This window comes from Ylistrum balloti, unplaced genomic scaffold (assembly GCF_031769215.1).
Source record: "Ylistrum balloti isolate Yb309-2 unplaced genomic scaffold, AGI_CSIRO_Ybal_v1 Utg371526, whole genome shotgun sequence".
NCBI lineage: Eukaryota > Metazoa > Mollusca > Bivalvia > Pectinida > Pectinidae > Ylistrum > Ylistrum balloti.
In genome coordinates this window covers 98,382-117,866 of record NW_026782787.1, presented here as the reverse complement: position 1 = coordinate 117,866, position 19,485 = coordinate 98,382, and the positions used below count along the sequence as shown (strand labels likewise).

Here is a 19,485-nt window from a genome sequence, read left to right as displayed (position 1 = left end):
AATGAGAGGGAGAAAAGGAAAAGGTCCGGTGGGGTAAAAGGAGGACCAGGTGTCTAGGGACACAAACGACAGGGGTAAAAGGAGGTCCGGTGTCTAGGGAGATCAACGACAGGGGTTAAATGAGGACCGGTGTCTAGGAAGACCAACGACATGGAGAAAAGGAGGTCCGGTGTCTAGGGAGATCAACAACAGGGGTAAAAGGAGGACCGGTGTCTAGGGAGACAAACGACAGGGAGAAAAGGAGGTCCGGTGTCTAGGGAGATCAACGACAGGGGTTAAATGAGGACCGGTGTCTAGGGAGACCAACGACAGGGAGAAAAGGAGGTCCGGTGTCTAGGGAGATCAACGACAGGGAGAAAATGAGGTCAGGGTTTAGGGAGAACAACGGCCAGGGTTAAAGCAGAACAAGTGTTTAGAGAGACAAAAGGTCCGGGTAAAAGGAGGACTGGTGTCAACAGCCCGGGTAAAAGGAGGACTGGTGTCAACAGCCCGAGTAAAAGGAGGACTGGTGTCAACAGCCCTGGTAAAAGGAGGACTGGTGTCTGTGGAGGCCAACAGCCCGGGTAAAAGGAGGACTGGTGTCAACAGCCCGGGTAAAAGGAGGACTGGTGTCTGTGGAGGCCAACAGCCCGGGTAAAAGGAGGACTGGTGTCTGTGGAGACCAACAGGCCGGGTAAAAGGAAGACTGGTGTCTGTGGAGGCCAACAGCCCGGGTAGAAGGAGGACTGGTGTCTGTGGAGGCCAACGACCCGGGTAAAATGAGGACTGGTGTCTCTGGAGGCCAACAGCCCGGGTAAAAGGAGGACTGGTGTCAACAGCCCAGGTAAAAGGAGGACTGGTGTCTGTGGAGGCCAACGGCCCGGGTAAAAGGAGGACTGGTGTCTGTGGAGGCCAACAGCCCGGGTAAAAGGAGGACTGGTGTCTGTGGAGGCCAACAGGCCGGGTAAAAGGAGGACTGGTGTCTGTGGAGGCCAACAGCCCGGGTAGAAGGAGGACTGGTGTCTGTGGAGGCCAACGACCCGGGTAAAAGGAGGACTGGTGTCTGTGGAGGCCAACGACCCGGGTAAAATGAGGACTGGTGTCTGTGGAGGCCAACAGCCCGGGTAAAAGGAGGACTGGTGTCTGTGGAGGCCAACGACCCGGGTAAAATGAGGACTGGTGTCTGTGGAGGCCAACGACCCGGGTAAAAGGAAGACTGGTGTCTTTGGAGGCCAACGGCCCGGGTAAAAGGAGGACTGGTGTCTGTGGAGGCCAACGACCCGGGTAAAAGGAGGACTGGTGTCTGTGGAGGCCAACAGCCCGGGTAAAAGGAGGACTGGTGTCTGTGGAAGCCAACGACCCGGGTAAAATGAGGACTGGTGTCTGTGGAGGCCAACGACCCGGGTAAAAGGAAGACTGGTGTCTTTGGAGGCCAACGGCCCGGGTAAAAGGAGGACTGGTGTCTGTGGAGGCCAACGACCCGGGTAAAAGGAGGACTGGTGTCTTCTGTTTTAGGTAAACATGATTTTATAAAAGTCATATTAAATTTTTCATACAATTACCTAATTTTAATTTTGAAATATTATCATAGTATGCATTTTTTAAGTTTTAATATTGATAATTTCCTTCTTCATATTTTAATTTCATACGTAAAAAGGCGTTCTGTTCTGTCGAAGGACTACGTTTATCTTCCTCATTCAGTTGATAATGTCACCAAACACGCAATTGTAAAATTATAATTAAGGAGTTAATGTGCGATGTGCCTCAATATCGCATTTCTCAGTACACACCAGAAGCATTTATTCTCCATTAACTGTTGTGCGACTTATTATAACATCTATCACGTTTGAATAACTAACCATTATTCGTTAATAGAGGAAATGGAATACTGATGCGGTCGTGGGAAGCAAGCAAACACTTACATTCAATGTTTGCAAATATTGTCAAAATGTCATATGACAGGACGGATCCAACATTATTCGTCACATCTTGTCAACATAAGTACTTTTACGTAGACACATGAAAATACACACATATGGTCGAAGTCTACAGCTAGCAGCTTTCATGCTTGAATAAACACATATGATTATTCAAGCATGAGCAGGCACAATTGACTGTCCAATCTGATTGTAAACAAGAACTGACAGACCAAAACTAAACTAAATAAAGTTGAAATACTGCTATTGATAGCATTTACGCACGGAAAATTTGTTGTTAATGTTAAAGTTAACAAGTCATGCAAGAAAGTCAGCAATTACTGCATTTTAAACAAGAGAGTCTTCTGAGCGAAGAAAGAACAACATTTCGACAAGACAAATTTTCTAACATAATAATACTGTATACTTGCCCGGTACATAATTTGAGTATTTCCATTGTTTAATTTCCCGACGAACATCTGATTGCGAGGAAGACAAAACAAATGTATGATGCAGTTTAATTCATTATGTGGGTATGGTATATATCTAATACCATGTTTGTGTTAACGGTGCTTTGCTTGTGTTTTTCCTTTTCTCCTTCTTTTTTCATTCCTATTCACTTTAAACTAATCATATATCAAAGCTTCAAATATACAATGTTTACAAGGATTATTTGATATCAAATTCTTCTCCGTTCCAAAACACTATTGTTTGGTTATTTATGAACGCTATTTTGTAAATGAAAAAAATCCAAAGGTGCGATCTGAAGTTTGGTTAATGATGTGTAAAGTTATAATACCTACCTTTAGTTCATATAGGTATTTAGAAAGATTCGAATGAAAGTAATGATAAGATCGCATTTTCTATGCTATACGAACCTAAATCCCATACAGGTTACTCAGATTTCTGACCATGCGGTTCGATATGGAGGTAATAGAGCATTGAATGATCCTATCAAGTGAAAGCTAAGAAACATGATATTGACAGAACAAATACACCATATTTTGGAAACTGAGATTTTATTCTTCAAGTGTACAGTGTTTTTTTTTAACATTTTCTCCAGGCACTTGTTTGTTTTTACATTTTTGCTTTTTCTTGTTCTAGTATGGAAACGTAATAGGGTGGTCATACAAACATACTGTATGTGCCCAAATAGAATAATGATAATATACAGAATAAAACATTGTGTAGAGAATGCGTCATATCATTTCCAATGCACTTTTTTAACACCATTGGGATTTGAATTGGTTGTATATTACTTGTCTTCCTATCAACATATATGGCCATGTAAGTCTAGAAATCGTCAGCGAAACAAAAATGTTTAGTGTTAACCGCTGGTGTATTGTTTTATCAATGTTTGTACAAAAGGCACACAAGTAAATCGCACATTTCAATACAAACAATGACTTAAACTGCATTACAAAGCAGTTTGTCCTTTAAAGTCTCGTTGGTAATGCTAAAGGCCGACATTTTAAACCTAGGAGGCAACTGGGGAGAATCCGAAGCAATCGATAGAAAAGTCGAAATCTAGATGATGAGTAGCACTATCCCCATTTCGTGTATTGAGAGTTATAAGGAGAAAAATCCTCTTAATTTCGCATTGATTTTGTATATATTGAAGCCTTGTCAACATAATCCAAACTCAAACTCAATAAAAGTAAGGCAAAATATGATCGACAGAAAGAGAAAGAATATTTGAAAATTTGAAGACCGTAATTTTCATTAACTGCTCGGAAATCGTGAAAATGGGAACAGGCCGTTGCATATCAAATCATGTGTAATATGTTAGCACCATAACTATGAATGCAGTGATGTTGCTACCCAGAAACGGACAATTCAAAATAGAGGAATTGAAATAATTACATTTATCTACATCGGTTGAATACTGCCCATACTGTTTTCGTTGTTGGAAAAGATCGAGATAAGTTTATCGTGTTCTTGATTTCCAAATCTGATGGGGTATATATGATGGACGCAATCAACAAATATCTTGTAATTTAAAAACGGGAGGTCATCAACATATCTGAAATCATTTTAGATTTGCATCACCCACGTTGAAGACATACTGAGGTAAATGCTTGAAAAGCAAAGCGCTAAAAATATTGACAATTGTTGTCAGTGTATGTATCTTACCTCATTTGAAGATCTAGATGTTATATGATTGAATAATTCAAATGAAACATCTTGAAGCGAATGAGGCAATGCCAACTCACGAAGACACTGATCATTAACCCTGATATCGAAACATCTACACTATTCACTCATTTAACATTATCGCTAAATATATACCATTGCTTTGTAATAGAATGCAATGCAATGCAATGTTAACGGAATATCATAAATCGCTGCTTCAACGTTTGGTCTCGAATTAATGATAAAACCACGTTCGTAAAAATGATTCGCCAAAAATCCAGTCGACCTCGATAATCACGGGACGAAAAAAAATCTGGAATATCCAGTATACGTGTTTGAGTAGCAGAACTACACAGCGTGTGTTCTTGTAACCTGTTGCGGGTTCCTTGTAAATGACGCGACATTGAATATACACTGTTCAGTCTTCCTATCGATTGTACCACTTATCTGTGTTAATTGGTCTATCGAAGTTCTATCACAACATTTACTACTTGTTTGTTTAGTTATAAATATATCTGTATACACAAAGCTACTTTTTACAAGTACTGTTCACTATTAGTGCTTGACATCAGTAAATATTTCCATGTATACATTGATTTTTAAATAATCTATGGATTATTTTTGCAAACACCACAATGAAAGAATTTTACTTACAGGATGTACTTTCAAGTTAAAAAAACCCGTCAGATTTGTTTATAGCACTACATAAGTAGTCTTTACTTAAGAGGTTCATAAGCACAAAAATGAATATAAGCCAGCTGCTGTTTCGACACAACTAGTTAAATATTAACCTACTACAAAATATGAGTGATAAACAATATATCAAGGGGTGACACGTGTCGTTCTTACGGGTCTAATTTCATGCATTGTTAGATTTGCTTTAAAATCGCTAGACTGATTTTAAAAAGCTAATAACTAAATTTGGCCAAATGAGGATCTAGTTCATAATATTATTTCTCTTTAATGTCCGTTTTTCAATGGGCTTGTCATTCTTGTAAAGCTAAATGTTAATCATGCATATGTATAAGTGTTAATAAGTTTGGTATACCAAAACCTTGGGTGGGAGCAATTTTCCATTATAAAAACGAAACCACTCTGTTATGATTAAGTTATCAAACGCCATATGCTCATAATTATGTTTGTGAAATTGTATAAACAAATATACTTTAAGATATGAACATCAGAGATTATCAATGATAATGGTATAACTTTGGTACAGACAAACATGTAGGGCACGCGACTCGATGAAGGTACTTGGATTGCTGGTAAGACTATTTATGATCTGGTGGTTCGATATATATTCCTGATTGGCTGGTAACATTCAACATTTAACATCCGGTAATCCGATATGTTTTTTTACGGACGCTCCTTTATAAATACGCCTTTGTTAGAAGATATGTATCGGCGATGACAGTATGGATTGTATACAGGTACAGTAAGAACCGTCAATAAGTATATGACATCATTCATAATAGGTGCCTGGTTTCTGTTGTTACAATTTGAATCTACATTTTTAAAAACGTTTTTTCTTCTGACATATGATTAGTGTACCTAACACTAATAATAATAATAATTTTAATGATAATAAATAATAATAATAATAAATGACTTTATTTAAGAGTCGATAACACTTTGAGTACAAGACTCTTCTAACAAGTGGTCGACAGTAAAGTGTACAATATATACAATATTAAGATTATAGCATCACATAGGATATAAAAATCACAAATATCGCAGTAAACTAGCATAATCATGAAGGACTAAGATGTACATCTATAAAACAAATGTAATGATAAAGGCACATAGTGCAGCGGTATATATAAAGGTTACAGAGGGACTAATAATATAATAAAAGGACTAAATTAGCGAAGTTTTGTAAGGGATAAAGGACTGATAATTAAAACAATTAATTGGCAACATTCATAAAGGTACCATACTATCTTAGGGCATAAAAATGTGGATCTAGGTTGGTAAATTAGAGTTGAATTTTTTACAATGAAATTTAAAAATTGGTAAGGTTCCACATTGTCTGATATTTTCTGGAAGCTGATTCCACAAAGTTGGTCCAGTATATAGGAAGGAATTTTTAAACTTTTCAGTTTTGTGTTTAGGTATGATATAGTTACCAGCAGTAGATGCCCTAGTTTGTCTACTGTGTACACTGGACACGAGCACATTACAGTCCAAGTAGTTTGGACACAGTTTGTTAGCTACTTTAAACATTAGTATACATTCATTGTAGTTCACTCTTTTGCTAAAAGGTAACCATTTGAGTAAACAAGTTACTTAAAATAAAATTAAACTCTTGACGTTTTGTATGCCAGATTTCCGATATACATTCTGTATAGCACTAAATTATTTCTTTAATCAATTCGTTCACAGAGTGTGTAATAGATTAATTTGTATCATTTCTATCATTCGCACCACAGGAAACATAATTTAAATATATCATGAAATTTTTTTTCATACAATTTGAACGCAAATAGGTATTCAAATGCATAAATACATTTATAATGTAACTGACAAAGCAACATTAGTAAAAACACACTCGTAAAAAAATATGTTTTATGTTGCCTCATGCTATGCAATCGGTGGAGCAAAGTTTTATTAATAAAACATAAGACCTACCTGTCACTGCATGTCAAACGTAATTGGAGCAGTTTAAAAGTCTAAACAATTTTTCACTTTGTCAGCGAACGGTGTATATTATAATGTACCAACTAACTAAATCAGTATCATTATTAACTATATATTAAAGCGTCTATAATTTAAAAAAACACTACGAGAAAACGATATAAAACGTTCTATTTTCCAATAATATGTTACAAAACTAAGACTTTCTGTTAATGACTAAAATTGAAAGTTACTGCAATCATTTTTCATTGATATCTAAAAAAATTGAAAATGTAAACAGTGTGGTCTTGATCTAATTCATACATTACCGCTCGTAACCCTGATGCGTATAAGCCTCGAAATAAGCAATATGGCGCACGCAAATACGAAAAACCGACGAGGACCTATAAGTTACCTTACAGAAAGTGCCCGAAAGCGAAAGAGGAAGGAATCAGACCAGAAAAGAGGACAGGAAAGAATTCATATTAGACAGGAGATCGATAGATGGCGAAAGGTGGAAGGAGGATCTGAATACGGGTTCAAAATTTGCGAAGCTGCTGCTTGGCTGGTTAGCTTAACGTTAGCCCTATAGTTATAACGTATCCGCCTGTCATTCATTATAATCCAATAATCAGTGTTTGAAGCGTGGATAGGTTATGAACAACACTACTAAAAGTGTTATCTGATAAATGTTGAATGAAAATAAATGTGTTATTCGCTTGAATTTACTATCGAAAATCTTTGATTGTTGTGGACTACAAACTGGGACCCAATTGGGGGTATGCGTTCTATGTGTAAAAATATGACTGTACTGGTGTTACTGTAAGAATAAAAACATAGCATCAATCCCTGTGCATTTCTGCACTATGAGTTTGTGTTTTTTCTTTTCGTATTGTAATCAACCGAGCGTGAACATGTTTATAAACAATCGTCAAGACAAGTAATGTTCAGACGCCGAAAATATGTACTAAAACAACAAATTTAACGTTATAGGCGCGTGTATCGCGTTATTATGGATATATTTTATTATTCATAAGCCGAATTCTCCATTTCCCGATGTTGAAATCTAGGGTAATAGCCGCTTTAAATTACACTCTTCTGATAATATACAATGAAATATATTGCACAATTGAAAATACAGTCTTCTGTGTAAATATTATCATACCATTGCAGGCATATTCTTCATGAAAGAGTATAAAAACAGATGATGGACCCAATCACTGGCGATTTGGATGGGTCATGCTACAGCAAGATTGCATTCCATTCGGTTACATACTGAAAACATGCTTACGTTCAATTCCCTTTCCTTGCTTCTGTGGATTCTGTTCTTTGTGCGACTTGATGCTGAATGTGTTTGATGCTCGTAAGTTTGCCTGTTGTATCCTTGCAGTATACATTACATTCTGGGATTAACCATGCTTTACATGGTGAGTGTTTTCGATATAACAGATGACGCTTACTCATGCGGAATACCTGGTCTTATTTTACTTGTACTTTTTCTTGAGTTTCTTTGTAAAATTTTCTCTTTCTCATGCTTTGCCCAAGTTTAAATGAATTTGAGCTCAAGTTATTATTAAGTTGACATATTTGTATAATCTTCTTGACTTGTATATATGTATTTGTACGTATGCATCAAGTGAGGCACTTTAACAAATGAAAACTCAAAGAAAGCGCAAGGTACCATAACATCATGATTCCAGTGTTGCAACAGGGGAAGCAGATCTTTCGTGGTCTCTACAATGCCCCCTAGTAGCCGAATTCACAATTAACATCCACTTTTAGCCGCCCCCGGTAGGGAGAAACAAAATGATGTTTTCTTGCTCTTTAAAGCAGTTACTTTATTGGTATACCATTCGTTACACTGTAAACACTGCCTAGAATGTTATAACATAGACCGTTACATTCTGTGTATACAAGATTTCTTTAAACAGCATATAAAACACATTGACAGTCACCAACCTATAATTCGGTATCATGAGTCATTTTCAACTTTATGACGAAAAACAAGGGGGCCCATATTTTAAGTATTTTCTTAGTACAAACAAAATTGTAAGAGTACAGAATTTATCACAGCTTTGTATGTTAAGTAAACAAAATAGTATACAATGTCTTAACAATATATATAATGGTATGAAAGGGTTACATATGGGTATTTCTTCCCTCATATGATACAGTATATCACGTAATGTTTAATAAATAAACAGGCGTCCGTGATTGTTGTAATCTGGTATACGTGTATACATTTACAGCCAATACAGACTGACAGCAAGCCTGTATGCACTTAGTTCATTTTGTGTGTACATGTATATGTATACGTAATATGTGCATATGCAAATACCTATCACACTTTCAACGGGCACTATTTTAAGTAAATTAAACAATGTTTTGTACGAAGGCACGGTCACCAGGTAATATATATTTATAGCATGTAATGTTCTGATATATAGGACTGTTATGTCATGTGTTGTGACATTACTAGTATTTTAAAAACATCTAAAATTCACCTGTAGTATCAACGGTCACTGTCGGTCATTGAGTGAATTGATTGCGAAGATGGTGATCTTCTATCGTAGAAAAGTATTGTCTTACTGAACGGTATAAGTCAATAAAGATGTTTACCTACCTTAGATAAACTGACTTCCTATGTAGTAAACATATCCGAACTATTCATAACACATGTGCATGGTTTAGTCTTCCACTAAGATAGAAATTCTGTACGACTAGTTTGTCAATGGTGTACCAGTCGAATGACGTTCATGTAACAAACAAAATACCTCTGTATAACATTCGAGTTCCCGGCGTCTGGCTTCGCATAATAACAGGCATAAAAAAAGACGAACCCATTCAAAATCAATGATCCATAACGATGATCTGTACCACCCTATCAATAAAATGAAACCATTTACCCTTCTATATTGACGGCATGGGTCGAGTGCTTGAAGCGAAGTGGATAAGGAAAAGAATCTGAATCTAATTTTATCTTGATTTTTATGAAGACTAGAATCTGAATTAAAGTGTACATTTGAACAAAATAAAAAACACTACTGTTAAATCCGTATTCTTTGTCTTTGTCTTTATTCTACTTCCTTGCAGTCAAAACGATTGTCAGACAACATGTATTTAAATGAAGGAAGGAGTGAATTTTAACAAAGACACACCTGGTCAATCAGGTAAAATGATTATCCTTTTCTTCTTTTTATTTTCAAAAGCATGTGAGTAAGAATAAGAAAAAAAGACTTAATAGGAAACGCTTCCATTACTTCCTACAGTCACTTAGAGACTTATGAAAAAAATGTGGTAGATCCCCTCCACAAAGTGAAGCTTCAAGTTCAAGTATAGTCGTAAACCAGTCGTAGTACGATAGCTGAAAACACACCTGTAGTACAACATTCGAAAACGCACCAATCGTAGTACAACATAAGAAATGAAACTCACATAATATAAAAGAGCATCTCACCTGAATTCCTCTTATTTAAGCAATACTACCGATGTGAAAACCAGGACTGAAAATTATATAGTTTGCGATGAAACATACTTTACCAGAAAAATCATTAAAAGGACATTTCGACATAAAGGGTTAAAGTTGAATTGAAACAAAAAGAATATGAAGATAATAATAGTGGTAGTTAACACTGTAGAAATATGTGTAATCTATATTTTGCTTTTAGTACTCTCTTTATTTTAACAGGAATACGGAAGAGTTTATTTCTAGTGTACCTGTTACAAATAGTCCTTTACAATATAAAGAAGTACAAGCGTAAGATGAACATGTTACAGGCACCCTAAGGATAGAACCTGATGAGCAGGAAACAGTATTTCAACAACAACAACAACAACAACAACAGCAACAACAACAGCAGCAGCAGCAACAACAACAACAACATCATCATCAACAACCACAACAACAACGATAACAATAACAACGAAAAAACAACAACAACAAAAACAACAATCATTTGAAACAAGTAGGAAAATTGCGAAGAAGGACCATTGGATAATACGGAAGAGGAAAACAACGAACAAGAAAACGTGTTGGCCGTGGGTTGGGATTTCGTGTCAAGGCTCTGTGGTCTTTAAGGCATTGTGATTTCACTTTTCTCGAAAAACTTTATTGCCTATTCATCCAGTGTAAATATCTATACCTTCCCATTATATTTCAAGCTTTGAACCCGTTGCATTGTGCTTCAACGGGCAACGATATGATTCCATAATGTTTGTGATAATTATTATCTTTTGCTTTTTAGTATCTTAATCATATCCTCAGCCTTTTGGCATTTGAATACTTTCAGACAATTTCCATATTTATTCATGCTATAGACTTCGGTAATGTGTATATGTCTCGGGCAAGGGAAACCAGGACCTTTCTCACATATTTAATCGCAGAAAATGCAGATCGTATTCCAAAATAAGTCGTCTCTTCAAGTCCTATAAATGGGCAGCACGTACAAGTCAATATACCCTACTTGCAGCGTACAAACATGTACTGCAAAACCTTTTATTTCAATGAACTTGCACCAACTATATATGCACGCAGACATTTGCTAAAGTGGAAGTCGATATTGAAATTGTATACGTGTTCATTCGAGATAACAATAATAATCTTTTAATCGGCTTACAGCAAATACCTTTATTTATTATGTAGGTTTGACAGTAAAAAGAGAATGAGTCATAAAATTGATACACGTTTTCCTTATGTCTTTCTGATATATAGATAGATTATGTCCTAAATCCAGATGTTATGCAATGTATTCTGAAAAGGAACTCAGAATATGCACATGACGTCAATCCATTAACTCCTACATGAATATCCTTTCAAAGTGGATTTATCAATCCCATTTCAGTTATCACGAACTTCATATATGGGAAACATATCAGTTAATCACCTTTGCATGGACTATTAGGTCTGGAATGTATTAAAATGAAGACGAGATATACAAAACGTAATCTATGGTCATACTGCTAGTATTGGAACAGGATGTACCAATACAATAACGTTGATTTAAAATTGTTAATCACTACCTTTAATATGTATTTAAAGATATCTTTGAAGATTACTGAAACTTTTCTCTTTTGTAAATGTGATTTGTTGATTTCCTCTGATAGCACAATTACGTGTTTTAATGTTGTATTTATGTCATTTGAAATTACGATGTTCGATCTTTCTAAACAATGTTTCCTCTGTGTCATAAAGTGGAGGGTACAAAGGCCCTTGGACTGATTAGTCAAACATGAGGATTCTGTTTTGAGGTTGAGTTTTATGACAGTTATTAAAATATATGTATATATCTACATGAATAATGTATGCAGCAGAGACGAGACCCAATGGTTTTGATGTAGGACACCATAAACCGAGAATACAACACAGCCCTCACAGGGGCAATTAAGTCGATGAATGACAGTCCGAAAAATATTCAAGAGGATTAAACTACTTTTGTACCTTGCAACATGCTACGACAAATTTCTTTGTGCTTAAACAAGAAATGAAAATCAGAAACCCGTAACGTATACTGCATTGGATGAATGAATTTCTTTGTGCTTAAACAAGAAATAAAAAGGAACCTGAAACGTATACTGCATTGGATGAATGAATTTCTTTGTGCTTAAACAAAAAATAAAAAGGAACCTGAAACGTATACTGCATTGGACGAATGAATCAATAACTTTTTGTATTGATAAACAAATCGTTTTCTTCTACTTATTGTGTTTTATATGTATAGGGGAAAACCAACACGAATATACCTACCTGGCAACGGAATCATTATCCAAACTCAAATCAACAAAACTAAGGTACTACATGAACAAATGAAAGATTTACATACGGATTCCTAAAAGAGCTAGATGTTCTGAAATCCTGTGTTACGAGTTTGTCCGTCTGTTGAAAATCGTGCTAACGGGAATAGGCCGTTGAATACCGAATAAACACCATTGGTAAGGGATGCAGGGATGTTACTATCCAGAAATGGACAATTCAGAATGGCAAATTGAATCCATCCCGCTTATAGCTTGTTGGTTTCGTTGTAAAATCGAGATAAACGGCTGATGTAGAAAAATAGTGTCTTTGATTTCCAGTTCTGGTGGGTATATACGATGGGCGTAGTCAATAAATGTCTTGTTATTTAAAGACCAGATGTTATCGATATATCTAAAAGAGATATTATAAACGACTTTGCAATGTCTTTGTGACCTGTTTTGATAAGCTCGTCAATAAATTGAGCCTCGTTTGAAGAAAAAGCAAGTCAGCCGACAGAAGGTCGCAGCTGGTTCACATCGGGTTGCCATTAGTCTGTTGGACGGTATTTCCACCTATCTCGACATAGATGTTGTTCACTAGAAACTTATCATTTTTTATGATTTGGTCGCCTATATATTTCTTCATTGATTTGGACGTGTTTCCACAAAATATGAATAACTGTAGTACACAACCACATATTTGTACTGTCATTCAGCTTTCTGGGGAAAAAAGAACTCTCATAGGAAGAGAACGAATGCGTTGTTTCTGGTTAGAATTTTGTGGTGTATATTGAACCGTGAGACTAGTGACCTCCCTATGTAAATCTTTTGGCCAAGATAGTTTTCGCTCATTTGCTTCCTAGGGTTCAAAATTTAGGCACGTTGCACACTAGAACAGCTGTATTGACACAGTTTGAATAATTATTTGGCTCTACTGTAATTATAATTGTACTGAAAAATGCTATCAAACTTGTGTGTCTTTTGTACACGGTTAGCAGTCAATAGTATGTGTACCGTCTCTGAATGGACTATACCCTCTCCTTTAACATACAGAGCACTTGACGGAAGGCTATCCACTTGATGGAAGATATCGAATATGTTCAAAGATCATCAGACACAGCAGGTCACGTTTTTCCAATATCTTTTGAATATTTGTTGAACTTGATAGGTATTACCAGATACACCATAAATTGCTAAATACAATTCCTTTGATATCAACTTTCAATGACTCGTGGTTATATGTGATCATGGCAATATACAATTATACAATTGATGTATGTCACGTTGTGAATAGAAACTATTTAACTTCATTTGATTCCTAAAATATGTGAAATGGCGTGGTGTTTTAAAGATGATTAAGCTTAACATATTCCAACAAGTCAAAGTGTAAAGAAAAGGAAAAATAATGTTATTTTTATAGAAAGACGCATTAGCATTGATCAGCGTTAATATGAATTTTGTTTCACAAAATCGAATTAAAACGTTTCTCTAATTCTGTTCATTGACAATCACGTACTGTATCTTCTATACTAACATCAGATTCATTATTGGAGTGTTCATACATACATATGTAAACCAGAAAAGAGATGAATGTGTATTAATTACAGGTGTGAACTAATGTGTAACTATATGTATATAATTGTATATCAATTGTAATCATTGAGATCTTTTTCCACACAATCACTATCTGAGTATTTACAACAACTACATCGTTCATGGACGACAGGGCCAGTGTTCAAATTGTACCTGTTCATTTTCTCTCTACTTCCAAAACATTTTTTCCGAAGACCATCATTGACAATACGTTTCAATGTAAGTGCATTATATAAGTGTCCTTGAGCGACCTTTCGGTTTGAGTACACTACTATACAGAAGTGTCCCTCAGCGACTGCATTATCGGTTACTCTTAACGCTTAAACTCTTAACAAATCTAAAAGCACGTGATGACTGATGAACGTATTAAGTATCTTATTGTCCCTGTTTGTGTAGTTGTCATATAGACAGGTTAAAATCGATAAAAAGATTTTTTTTAGCTTGAATGCACCTTCAGCCGTACTCATTGTATATATAGGATTGAATTTATAAATTACGATCTTTAATATTGTGAATATGATACAAGTTACCGTGGACTCGGTTACAACGCTAACAAAACCAGTTCGACATGCAATGGTGTTTGTCCATTTATATATATAGCTTTCAAAATAAAATGACTGATACATCATTGATCATCAAAGTCGTAACAGGTTGTGTAATCGAACCTCTTTATCTCGAACTCGTCGGGCTATTGGGAAACTTTGAGATAACCTAGTAATCGATATAGGTGGGTTCGAATGTTTTTGTAAAGTTTGATATTGACCGACGAAATGCTTCGAATTAAAGGGATTATCGAGTTAAACGAGTTAAAGATAACCAGGTCCAACTGTATAACGGAAGCCATACAGTTACTTCATAACAAACTGCCTTTTCTTTTTAATATTCTTAAAATTTATAGCCTACTAAAAGTAAACGCATTTAATAAATGACATCCAAAGCTATAATACGGGGTCACTAGGTACTGATTACATTACATAAATATAAGTGTTTGAAGTTCAACAAAGACGCTAGAGGACTCCCAACGGTTTCCCTAAAGGGTAAGGACTTAACATTGTTACGTTGTTCTTGAAGTTCTATTTATTGTGTAGAATCCTATGCACTCTGTTACTCCACGAAAATATCCTACAAGCAACTGCTAATATATTTTTGCCCCGTGCTTCGTTTGTGTGGATATGTTACATATGTTTGGAGCAGATTGCCTCGCCATGCTTTTTGACCTGTGATATGTTTGTATTGTTAAGTAATTAATGGCTAGTCTTTGTGTGTAATAAGTTCTGGAATACATACGGTAATAGTACCCTTGGGTTTTGTTTCCGTGTCATAGAAAACTTCTCATTACCGTTGTCTTGAAATCTCCCGAAGACACATGAAACATATTTCAGCTTACAAATCCATCTTTCATTTTTGTCTTATTGACAAAACGTCAAAATGGGTTAAAGGTAAACTAGTTAATTAAGGCTTACCCGGTTTGCTGTTTGAGGTCGAAGTTTATTGTTCGAAGTTAATAAACTGGATTTGTTTTTAATGGTTTTATTGATTTCGGAAATGCATACTAATACAATTAAGTTGCTAATATGCTTTCCCAGCTGGAAGGAATGATAATGATGTGCAACAGATAATGTGTTTTTTCTGGTGTGTTCACATAACATGTTATAGCATGTAACAAAAGATATGTGTAGGCAATGTAAAATTGTGAGCTATAATTGAATGTAATTTGATTTAAAGGTATGTGACAGGTGTTTCTCGTTTGTCGTTATTAGCATTATATTGACTGAATGTCTCGATTGTTTTGTATCCACGTCGATCGAACCGATATGCGCCAGTAATCGATATTAATGTGACATTTCAAGACACTGTGTATTGGCCCATCCATAACTGAACAGTCACAGCCATACAAATAATCTCTCAACATACCTGTTGAAATCTGATTAAATATAAATCCCGCCACTTAAAGAACCCAACACCAGTTGGCCTTATATTGCACACTATTACAGGTATTGACATCTATCAAAACATGAAAATAATCTATAAGATATCAGGCTATCAGGAATTCATTTCACATGTGGATGACACAGTTATAACAATCTGATTATAATCAACTGATCGGAGTCACGTCTAATCACTCTATTGAACTTTTCTTTTTCGGACGCAAAGTAAAAACATGACGAGAATACAAACATATTTGAATATTCATAATCCAAAATTAAATTCAATGAAACCTGAGCAAAATATGACCAGAAGAAAGATTTACATCGGGACTACAAAAAAGGACAGAGGCTTGCCTCTTTTGTCTTTCTCTCTTTCCTCTTTCACGTTCGCCAAAATACAGCTTTTATTTTAAGGTCATGAATTCTCTATGTACATGGTATCAAAAACGATGCATGTGAATTGGAAGGTATGGTATTGTCTGGCGATAATTTGAATTATTAAAAGTACTTGGGAAAACGTTTCAATCAAAGCATCAATGATGTAATTCATCAGAGCTGAAACAAGCTTTCGTATTTACTTGAAATATTGCCAGAAATTCGTCTATTCTATTGTAGCGGTATATAATACAAAAATTGCACTTGTATTGCAGCTTGAGTGGTAAAGAATATTAATTTTGTCAAATATCGTTTTAGTATACAAGTTTTAAATTTGCGACATTGGCAAAGGTTCTATCAGGACGGTAACCGCACACTTATGTACACACCGGGACACTCCGATGAATATATTATCGGTGTAACTCCAAAATGACACGCCTTAGATACGTCGATATTTAAGTTGTAACATAAACAGTGGGCATTAATCATTTATTTCTGTTTAGATTAAACGACGCGATAAGGGAATGGGAAAGATATACAGTGTTCATCCTAAACAAACCACAACCTCTATAACCTGATAGGATTGGCTTATTGTTTTACGCCCACAGCTAAGGTCAAATGGTGGTGGTGTCCACACATTACGGGGATACTAAAGGGTGATTTGATAGAGGTTGTTTAACGTTAGATGATGTAACCATGGACATATGACGATGGCAGACACATTGCTTTGCCTACGCAATAGAATAGTATCAACCTGGTTCATTTGAAATTGAAAACAGATAAGATCTATTATCGTATGTGCAATTATTGTGACTCTGTTGCTCTATCTTTGTCACTTGCTGACTCGATATTAGAACCTTCTGTTTCGTTAAGACTGGGTTCGCGGATGGTGGCGCCTATGATGGAGGCCATTTAGAGTTATCACACGCAGTGGAACTACTCAGAAATGAAAGCACAACATCCCATCCGCGAACGGGCTATCCAGTCTCCGTTCAAAACAGAGCCACAAACAGGGAACAAAAAAGTACAATCTTTCTTATTTTGGCAGGCCACGTCTCGGTGAAAGAACCTATAAACATGTTAGCTCTAGTTCTAATTCTAATTCGGGGCCCATTGTCATACCATCTTTTAAAGAAGTAATTACGTGACTTTGATAATATCACTTTAACGAAGTAATAATGTAACTTCTCACATGCGTAAATATTCCTTTCATTATTTGTCATTTTGTGTTATAGATGTGTCGTGTTTATAGTGGTAAGTAAGTAATTTAGCACGCACGACGGGTCGTGTGGTCGCTTGCGCCATAAAAAGTATCATTACGAACACAGGAAACCCATACAGACTTTGATAACTAATATTTGTCGTTATGTTAGTTATTTGTTGTGTGAAAAAAGCGTTATGCGTCCTTGGAATGTTGGTTTTGCATTATCTAACATGTGGTCCCATCATGCATATCGTACATATATGTGTGAAAGAGCAGAGGAAATACACATTCCTGTCGAGTGCCCGACAAGGAATCGAACCCAGGTCTCTGGCGCGATGATCGACCGACTCTACCAACTGAGCCAAGAAGCATGCTCCGTAAGCTGAGTGACAGAGACCGTATTTAACAAAATTTTTGTGTGAGTTTAAACTGTTTATTTCATCGTACTTCCAAACACAGGCATGTATTATAAGTTATCATTAGTCATATTAGGTGTCGCACTTGTTTCTCCCTCGAAACATTTCAACAGCCAGCATTATTTAATAAATCAAACCTTTCATAAAATTTACCCCGCTAAAGTAGCTGAAAGCGACAAGGGAGTGAAGTTCGGACACCTGGCAGGAAAGTTCGGACCAATGATTTCGCAATGTATGTCTACAGTAATGAGTCGTGTCTACAGTTAATTGTTTTATAATCATGTTCTGGATGTAGTGCCATAGATAATGAAAGTTTAGAGCTTTCATGGTCAGCAGTGGGTTCCCGTACAATGAGTTTCTGTATTGAGAGTAACCTTTTTTCCGACTGACCTATTCTCGTATTATCTTTGTTATATCAACTGATTTTTTTCATTGTATAGTGTTAAGTATTTCTTCAAAATGTGATATCAATAATTAGAATTAGTGATATCAATAATTTATTTACAGAAATGATATAACTAATTCGAATAATTTATATTATCAAATATTCTTAACCATTGACATCATTAATTCAATAGAGTGATGTCAATACTTCATTTGATGATAATAAATTAATTTGATGATATCACATTATGTAGATAAATACTTCATTCAGGTATCGACCTAAATAAAATAAACACAAACATCCTTGTAAAGTGACGTTCCAAAAAAAAAAAATAATAATAATAACTGAGTAAAATCGGTACACATTCTAAAATGCATCAAAGGTGTTCAATGGTGTCTCAACAACTGAACGTTTTTATTTCGACAAAGATGTCCTTTATTTCTTTCATGTCACGATATTGCTGTGCTCGATATTGCTGTGTATAATTTTAATCAGCAAGAATCTTGACAAGTGACTTTGTAATCAGCCTATAAAGTTACCTCCTCGATACTCCAAGGGTTTCAAATACTTTCGCTCTCTGTACTCCTGTCACCATCCTCCATACTCCAGGGGTTAAGAACACTTTCGCTCTGTGCACTCCTGTCACCATCCTCCATACTCCAGGGGTCAGAACATTTTCGTTCTCTGCACTCCTGTAACCATCCTCCATACTCCAGAGGTTAATAACACTTTCGCTCTGTGCACTCCTGTCACCATCCTCCATACTCCAGGGATTAAGAACACTTTCGCTCTCTGCACTCCTGTCACCATCCTCGATACTCCAGGGGTAAAGAACACTTTCGCTCTCTGCACTCCTGTCACCATCCTCCATACTCCACGGGTCAGAACATTTTCGTTCTCTGCACTCCTGTAACCATCCTCAATACTCCAGGGGTTACGAACACTTTCATTCTCCCACCCCTGCCCATGTAGGATACACATGTCCCATGTGGAACACCCATGGAGGATACGGAGTTAAATGTTGTTCAATACAAGTATTTCCATGTATCTATCGCTAATTAAAATATTTAATTTCCAAAAAATAAATATTTCTAATGGTTATTCATATTGCGTTTGTAGTCTGTCATTTTGCTCTCGCGGAAGAATGTAGAATTTTTGAAACGTGAATGGTGATATTCATGCGCCATTCAGACACTTGTACCGTTGGATTTTT

The 19,485-nt window shown here is 36.1% G+C and overlaps 2 protein-coding genes across 2 annotated transcripts in view; both read right to left on the bottom strand.

Moving 5' to 3' along the window:
* LOC132562826 (cubilin-like) overlaps positions 1-9,355 on the bottom strand; it is a 40,110-nt gene extending 30,755 nt beyond the window's left edge. Inside the window, exon 1 of the mRNA XM_060227600.1 lies at positions 9,265-9,355. The gene's annotated coding sequence lies outside the window, so the exon portion shown is untranslated. The remainder of the gene's footprint in view (positions 1-9,264) is intronic.
* Positions 373-19,035, bottom strand: LOC132562825 (mucin-17-like). The gene is made up of 2 exons (XM_060227599.1): positions 18,841-19,035; positions 373-1,485 (listed from the first exon to the last, which is right to left on the bottom strand). Exons 1-2 carry the CDS (start codon positions 19,033-19,035, stop codon positions 373-375), a joined length of 1,308 nt encoding a protein of 435 aa, XP_060083582.1.
* Between the last annotated feature and the right edge of the window lie 450 nt (positions 19,036-19,485).